The sequence below is a fragment of the Cydia amplana genome, chromosome 19, assembly GCF_948474715.1.
Source record: "Cydia amplana chromosome 19, ilCydAmpl1.1, whole genome shotgun sequence".
NCBI lineage: Eukaryota > Metazoa > Arthropoda > Insecta > Lepidoptera > Tortricidae > Cydia > Cydia amplana.
Window position 1 is genome coordinate 4,390,265 of NC_086087.1, and position 8,497 is coordinate 4,398,761.

Here is an 8,497-nt window from a genome sequence, read left to right on the forward strand (position 1 = left end):
GAAACTATGACGTTAGCTGTAAGGCTGCCTTTCCACTGTGGCGGAGATGAGCGCAGATCGCAGGTGAGAGAAGATGTGCAGAAATAAACCAATAGCTTTGTTGTTTTTCTCATGACCGCTCATCTTCACATAAGTGGATAGATAACCTTAGTTGCCTTAGTATTTTTTTAAACTTATAAGATGCGATGCGGAGGGATGCAAGTCATGTGACGAGAAAGGTAGGTATTACGAATGAATGTGGAGGGAAGTACGTTGAGAGGAACACCGAGGAAAAGGTGGATGGACTGTGTGAGAGATGATATGAAACGAACGCAAGTGAATGATGAGATGACGGGTGACAGAGAGGTATGGAAGATAAATACATGCTGCGCGACCCCAAGTGAATGGGACAAGGGCAAGAGAATGATGATGATGGTGATATAATAAAGTAAGATAACCAATTTGATAATTATATATTCCGGTAGGTACCTACTTTCGACATCCTTATTGCAAATGGCTGCCTAGAACGCTGCCATCATACAGCATAGGAAAGTATTTTCTCCAGGTTCGTTACACTTGAACAGGCCGGCCCCTCTAATCCAATTCTCGTTCATTATGCAGCCCGCATGAACCAAAGCACTCCCTCCGGACTGCACATTGGACCTGCATTGGAATGCAGTTGCCGAGCACTGACACACTAGAGGGAGTACTATAAGTACCTAGAGCACAGAATAAGTAATAGTCTACCGTACAGTAAGGACACTTCCTACAAAACCGAAGTTTGACAGCGATTCAGGGCCGAATCATGATATCCCTTTCTAACTTATGGCACTACCCTTTCGGCTATTTAGGGTTGTCAAAATTCATCCCATTATCTTATCTGTGGTCGTGCACGCAAAGGGACGTCAAGTGGTGTCAACCCTAATAAATGCTCGGAGCAATGCTGAGCCGAACGGAGCCGAGTTTGCCCGAAGTCAGGAGTGTCTCCCCACTGCCTAGAGTCTGTTCGGAAAAGGTTTCCCATTCCATTCGACCTTGAAGTCCTTGAATTTTAATCTTGAAAAATTAAAAAAATCATTTCCATGGCAAATTTTGATGTGTATTTTTACGGAAGTTTTATTATTTATGGTCTTGTTGCCAAAATTATTTCCAGGTAGAATCGATTTTGAATTCAGTATCTAAACAAATCAAAAAGCGTAAACAATAGTTATTTGTACAAAAAGAGATCAAAGTTTGATATTTCTTCGAGTGCTTATTTTGAGTCCCGTGCAAGCGAAAGATTCTATACTAATTTAGAATCTTGAGCGTAGTAAGGGACTCAAAACCGCACGAGATGTAAATAACTTTGGTCTCGTGTAGTTCACAAAACTTTTCACCTCAGCAGTGAGAACATATTAGAGAACCCGAAAATGTATTCCTTCTTCATCACTTACCTTTATTCACTCATGTTTTCTTAAGATATACCAACAATTAAGTTTTCACCTCAGCAGCTCGAACAAGGGTACCTACTTTGCTACTTAAAAACAGTGAGCAAAATCGCATTTTGCTCATTTTGTCTCACTCAGTGAGCTAAATGCGATTTTGCTCACTGTTTTTAAGTAGCAAAGTACCCTTGTTCGAGCTGCTGAGGTGAAAACTAATTTACCTTTAGGTATAATCAGAACATGATTGTCAACAAATTATAATATATCTTCACGTTAAGCTTGTATTTATTGACATTACTTACTTTTAAGTTAAAAATAGGTACTGTTAAAAAAATAAAGAATTAACGAAAATATTAGGCGAATTTCAAGTATGTATGTGTCTTATTTTTAAAGTCAGGGAATAGTTGCGAGGTTATACAATAGTGGAAGGTAGAGGTAGCCTAGTTTTACAGGTGAAATTTACCTATTTAGTTTTGACACGCAGCCAAACCTTTATTTACCCAGTAACCACAGCCAATGTAGAAAATGTAGCAATCAACAGTGTGAGTTGAAACTGACTGGTGCGGCTTGCGACCCAGTTGTAAAAGAATTAAAAACACATATTGTCTCGCGACTCGGTCTTCCTCGTAATCATACAATGATACATGTGCTAACTCGGGGCACGAATATTTAAGTTATGTTTACCTATTTATTATTTTATAATCATTTTATTATTTATAATTTACAATCATACATATCACTTATAGACGTGTGTCCAACACGTGATAAATATTACATAACAAAAACATAACAATTTTCAATATCACAATGAAACAAAGCTGAACATTAATAGATATTTGGCAAGTAACATAATTGCCGGCTTGTAGCTTCTGTGATCATAAGAGGCTTAATCAAACTACGAACCTCTTTATAATTATTGCGGATTTTCGAAGAGCACATGTAGGTAGGTAATTAGGTATACATGTATACCTAGGTATGTATAATTATATCGAAATTTTATTTATCAAATTCCTAAAATATGCCCGAGTTAAAACGGTATGCTCATAATGCAGTATCTATGAGAGGTAGTTCTATATATGCAGTAAAACGGTATTATGAATTCTTCAAACAATACGTCCGTTCAGAAATCGGCCGTATTATGTAGGAAGTAAGGCGCAGACTTACGACTATATTGCAAGCCTGATTGCGCGAATGCTTCAGATGAAATATTGTTACTTGAAGTAATGCTGTTGGACGAGACAAGAACTGACGTTGAAATGTTTTCTTTGCTTCTTCGCACCGTTTGCGCATCGGTTATATACAAAACGTCGTGTAAGAAACTCGCTGAAATTTAGCTTGCCAGAATTTTTTACCGTTCGATTTTGATTAGATTTGGTAAATTTGAAGAGCTCTTCCTGAGCTCTTCATTGTGGGCGGAATAAACAGAAAATTTCAATTCGGATTTGTATTTTGTAACTGAGAAGAAGAGTTTGTAGGACTTGTGTGGTGCGGTGAAATTGCGCTGCGCTTATATTATATTGTACAGAATAGGAAACTACGGATCCACCTAGTCCGTGTAATTATATCTGACGAAATAGAAAATCATGACAACAAATAAAAAATGGGCATCAAGCAGCCTATCAAATTATTGTTTAAGAGAAAAGTATAAAAATTTAAACAAAACATTAGTATAAGTATTTTTCTGAATGGTATCGTGCAATAGACCGCCGGAATTCTACAGAAAGCAAATGACAAATGTGTTGGTCGACGTCTACACACATCAAAACTGCGATTTTTAGCTATGCTAATATTGGATGTCATTGAAGAGACAAATAAGGCAAAATTAAAGTGGCTTTGGCAAATAGGCTTGTTAAACAGATTATTGGATTAAGAAGCCTAATGTGGTTGGATTAAACAATCGTGCCGTTTGCGAACATAATCAAAGTCCATAATAGTTTCGACTCCATTTAGGGATCTAAATATGTGAATACGAGCATACAGGTCACATGAGACACATCTTGTACCTATACTCTGTATATAGTGAGTTAAAAGAATGTTAATAACACAAGATCACTGAGTTAAGCACTAAGTAGAAACCCTCCAAGATGCTAAATAGGTAGGTACCTAGGCAAAGTATCCTTATTTTAAATGAAAATAAAACCATAAAACGTAGAAAGCAATCCTCGGTAACATTAAGGATCCAGGGGACTTGGTTAGAATAAGGAATTCGCATAGGTACTGGCAAACGGCAAGATGAACAGAATCAGCTAGGTACTAAGGTACTACTAGACTAAACTAGATGTGTACTTTGGCCGTATTACAGACATAATATATACGAAGTAGTTGTTTGAATAACTACTTATGTCTAACCTAATCTCTGATCCATCCGACAACGTCGGGTCACGCGTGGTGGGTGGCCTCGTTTTTTACTCGGATGCTGTATTATGCGAGATTACGGCATTTTCACTTCGTCCTTATCAACTGACATGGTGATTCAGAGAAGACCAGAAGTAGCTAGGTGGGTGATGTGTTCAAAATGACCTGCACACGCTCTTATTCTCTTAAAAATAAAGTTGTGTTAAAATCATTTTGCCCGCCTCGCCTGCTTTGTAATGTCTGCTGCTGTCTGTACCTTTTTTGAAGCTCTTTACAATTTAATGTTTGTACTATTATATTTACGTACCTAGTACCTAGATTCAAACCCTATGATTAGGCACTAAACTTTAGGCAAACTTTAGGCAAACCTACCTGTCGATTCCACACGTTCCTTTCAGGACAGTTTCCTAAATTTATTAATGCACGTGGGACACCTTGCGTAAAATTTTCCATAAGATTAGGTACTTATTCATAATATCACAAAGCTGTTTATCATTATGAGTAGTTATCAGTATCAATCACATAAAGTCAACTGTCAAAACCCATCCTTAGATAAATGGAACACCTAACTGACCTATCTATGACTAAACTTTGGCAAACCCACCTCTTTAGGCAATCTGACAGTATCTTATCTGACATAATGTGTCATGTCCGAAACTAAAATAGATATCGGTTACATGTTTTATTATTAAGATTAACCCATTTCCCTGTAATTTAAGAATATGGCTGTTAATGTCAGCGTATATCCATGGGAGGGGAGGAAATACAAATTGGTGTCTTCAAAAAATTTCAATGAATTTATGAAGGGTTTAGGTATGCTCATAAAAAATACATTTTGATTATCTAGATTGAATGTATTAACTAGATTTTTTTAACTAGACCTAAATTCGACCAACAATCCATGATTATTTTATATTCAAACATAACGTTGAGAACTTTAAATTATTTGGGCCCTGTAAGGTGGTCCGGGTGTATCAAACGGGGCCATACATAAACTCCACTGGTCGGTAGAAGGAGCGAAGCTCTTTTCTTTCTGACTGTGTATGACCGAAGTACGTAAATATGAGAGAGTTCTAGCTCTTGCCTTATGACGGTCTTCCGAACCAAATTATTTTTTATGCCAGCCTTCCCCTCATTGCCTTTACTCCAAAACCCATCAGATTTCTATTTTATTTATTTATTTATTGCTCTCGTCTTCCTTTATGTGTATCCAAATTTCTCATATTGCTATTTGTCCATATTAAACTGTCTTTCACCTATTAGTGTTTGATCCTTTCGCATTTTCTCAAAGGTTAGCTGGAAGAGATCCCTTTTAGGGATAAGTTCGCCTTTGTACATAACATTTTTGTTTTGTTTTTGTCCGTTTTATGTAAACCCGTTTATGTGCAATAAAGTGACATACATACTTCTATAACTGGCGCGAATGAAACTATAATTATAAATTTTTGTTCCCAGGCGTGGGCCTCATCACCCGCAAGGCCGCCAACGCAGTGACCCCCACCGTGGAGCTCCGTAAGGACGGGGACCAGTACACGCTGGTGACCTCCTCCACTTTCAAGACCACGGAGATGAAGTTCAAGCCCGGCGAGGAGTTCGATGAGGAGCGGGCTGATGGTGTCCAGGTCTGTGTCCATTGTTACTTGTCCTGTCAGTCTAAGGTCAACGAAAACTCCTGGCTCCAGCACAGCAGACTTATAAACCCTCAACTTGTAGTCTAGCACACTTGTGAGTTGTGACACTTGTGAGTCTAGCACATGTGTTAGACTGAAAATAATTATATTATTGAATTTAATTTTAATACATTCAATAGCAAATTAGATAAATAGATCTCACTCATAAAATCAATTTCATTACATCAATTGGACTAATATATTGACATTACATTACATTTTCCAGGTGAAGACTGTGTGCTCGTTCGAAGGCAACAAGCTGAAGCAGGTCCAGAAGGCCCCCGACGGCCTGGAGGTCTCCTACTTGCGCGAATTCGGCCCCGAGGAGCTGAAGGCGGTAAGGGTCCAGTTGTATATAGGTATTTTATAGGTTCTTGCAGAGGCGTCGCCAGGGCGTGGCAGGATAAAATTTGTATAAAAACTGAGAACACTGTTTTTCTTTTTTTCAATCAATAGTCCTCGTGATTATGAGCCGAAATAACCCAAAATATCTATCTATCTATCTAATCTAATACCTTTTAATTCAATGTTCAAAACACATGAATTTATATTATTAGTATGAAGTCGTTATCGAACACATGTACCTATGTATATACCTTCTACTGTAACCTGCTCCAAGTCAGGGTCACCGAGATAATGTAATGCTAATGCACATAAAACGATGTCTGGAGAAGATAATAAAGATGAATCATTTTATAGTTGTAGTGCATAATTATTTTCCATCGTTTCTTCACGGAAACGTACGAACGTGTCTTGCGATTTCAGTCAGTCTCGGTACAAAAAGTACTTAGGTTGACTGAAGTAGCGTGACAAATGGGGCATTATCTATGAAAAGGGACCTTATTGTCGATGGCGCTTACGCCGCTCAGCGTCGCGCGGCATTGTATTTATATCGGAGCATCGTTAACAAAGGCGTAAGCGCCATCAACAATAAGGTCCCTTTTCATAGGTAACGTCACAAATACGAACGTTTCCGAGAAAATACGATGGAAAACAATTATGCACTACATCAACTATATTACGTAGTACGTACGTTCACTTACAAGTATGGATTAGCTATTAGCTAGTGAGAGTAGTAAGAGAAGAGCCTGAACCAACGGGGCCTTAAAATAAAAAAAAACCGGCCAAGTGCGAGTCGGACTCGCACACGGAGGGTTCCGCACCATCAACAAAAAATAGAGCAAAACAAACAAAAAAACGGTCACCCATCCAAGTACTGACCCCGCCCGACGTTGCTTCACTTCGGTCAAAATCACGTTTGTTGTATGGGAGCCCCACTTAAATCTTTATTTTATTATGTTTTTAGTATTTGTTGTCATAGCGGTAACAGAAATACATCATCTGTGAAAATTTCAACTGTCTAGCTATCACGGTTCGTGAGATACAGCCTGGTGACAGACGGATGGACGGACGGACGGACAGCGGAGTCTTAGTAATAGGGTCCCGTTTATACCCTTTGGGTACGGAACCCTAAAAATCGATTAAAAACTGTATGTTATTTATTTTACAGGTCATGACCGTAAAGGACGTCACCTGCACCCGGGTCTACAAAGTACAATAAGACAACCACTCAAGACTGCAGGGCGGCGCCCTACTTCTGTCCTATTACTTATAGCACAACTATTTTATAAAGTTAAATTATGTTATACGCTCCTACAACTAAACGACTGCCCTGTGAAGTCGAGATCGACCAATCACAATGCAACAGCTGATATTTGACCAATGACCGTGCGCCTTAACTGACATCAGCCAATCAGGCAACAGCTGGTAGAAATGGCCAATGATCATGCGCAACTGACTTCACACCTGACAATTTCAACGATTTTTTTTTAATTAGCGCAGAGTTTCAGGCAGGCAGTCCTTTATTTGTAGAGTTTAAACGAGTAAATTATTCTGTCAAACATAATGACACTGCTTGTGAACTCAAATGTTTATTTTTGTATGATTTGGAATGCGCGTTTGCGGTTTGCCAAAGTTAGGTTAAAGCCCTTGCTACACGGTCGCCGACAAGCCCCTCAGACCGCGTGGCCTTGGTCTGGACGGACCGTGTAGACAGTTGTTTCCAACAAAATTTGACCAAAACTGACCAAGGTCAGACCAAGGACAGACGGTTAGAAGGCTTGTCGGCGACCGTGTAGCAAGGGCTTAACCCAGTACTACGCGGTGATGCGAACCTACTTGCGTATGTTTGCATAAGCTTAATGGCGTGGCGTGTTAAATAAACTCGTTTTATATAATTGTAGTTTTATTGTTGTATAGTGTTCCTGGTTCATGTATTAAAGATTCGTTTAGTTTAGTGGGATAAATGTGTGGCCGGCCACTTCGGCCAGTGTATTGACTTAACACTTTACTATTGCATACTCGTATGTAAAGAGAGGTCCATAAAACTGAAACTCTAATTCTACTGGCATGCCTATTAGCTAGCTAAGTTAGCTCAAACAACCAGGGATCGAAACCGAATTTTTTGGTAAAACTTCGAAGTAACCATATTTTTTGAATGAAATCAATTAGCAAAGAATGAAAAAACAGCCAAGTGCGAGTCAGACTCGCCCATGAAGGGTTCCGTATTTAGGGGATTTATGACGTATAAAAAAAAACTACTTACTAGATCTCGTTCAAGGGCTTTTTCTAAAATAAATATCGAAAACCCGATTCTTTCAAATCTGGACATTCTTGGGCTCATTCTACTCAGAATTAACCAGAGATGCGATTTATTTGAAATACTTCTATTTAAAATGCAAATACAAAATGCAAAATACCTATTTTGTATTTTGCATTTAAATGCCTTTTAGTAAAAACCATTTTGTATTTTATTTGAAATACTTTTCGAGACGTATTTTGCATTTCTAATATTCATTTCAAAATGCAAAATACTTTGTGATTAAGTTTAGCCAACATTACCAGTCAAACAAAATGAAATGAACGAATGACGCTTGTATTGCCGAATTTGACCGATAGAGGCGCCTGCTAGCGCCTGGCGCCAGCGCCAGGAGGCCGATTTTTGAAATTCGACCGCTCGATTTCGTGTATTTCGTTCAGTAATATCTCCACTACTAGGCATGTAAATTC

General features: G+C 38.6%; 1 protein-coding gene and 1 long non-coding RNA gene across 2 annotated transcripts in view; both read left to right on the top strand.

Annotated features, from left to right (window-relative positions):
* The window catches only part of LOC134657262 (fatty acid-binding protein), a 40,652-nt gene extending 33,531 nt beyond the window's left edge, over positions 1 to 7,121 (top strand). Inside the window, exons 2-4 of the mRNA XM_063512840.1 lie at positions 5,214 to 5,380; positions 5,655 to 5,765; positions 6,939 to 7,121. Coding sequence (XP_063368910.1) covers positions 5,214 to 5,380; positions 5,655 to 5,765; positions 6,939 to 6,989 — 329 coding nt within the window. The 3' untranslated portion in view covers positions 6,990 to 7,121. The remainder of the gene's footprint in view (positions 1 to 5,213; positions 5,381 to 5,654; positions 5,766 to 6,938) is intronic.
* A 160-nt stretch (positions 7,122 to 7,281) lies between these two features.
* On the top strand, positions 7,282 to 7,665 carry LOC134657297 (uncharacterized). The gene is made up of 2 exons (XR_010097589.1): positions 7,282 to 7,392; positions 7,567 to 7,665. It is a non-coding gene; the product is annotated as an uncharacterized LOC134657297 (long non-coding RNA).
* Positions 7,666 to 8,497: the final 832 nt, after the last annotated feature.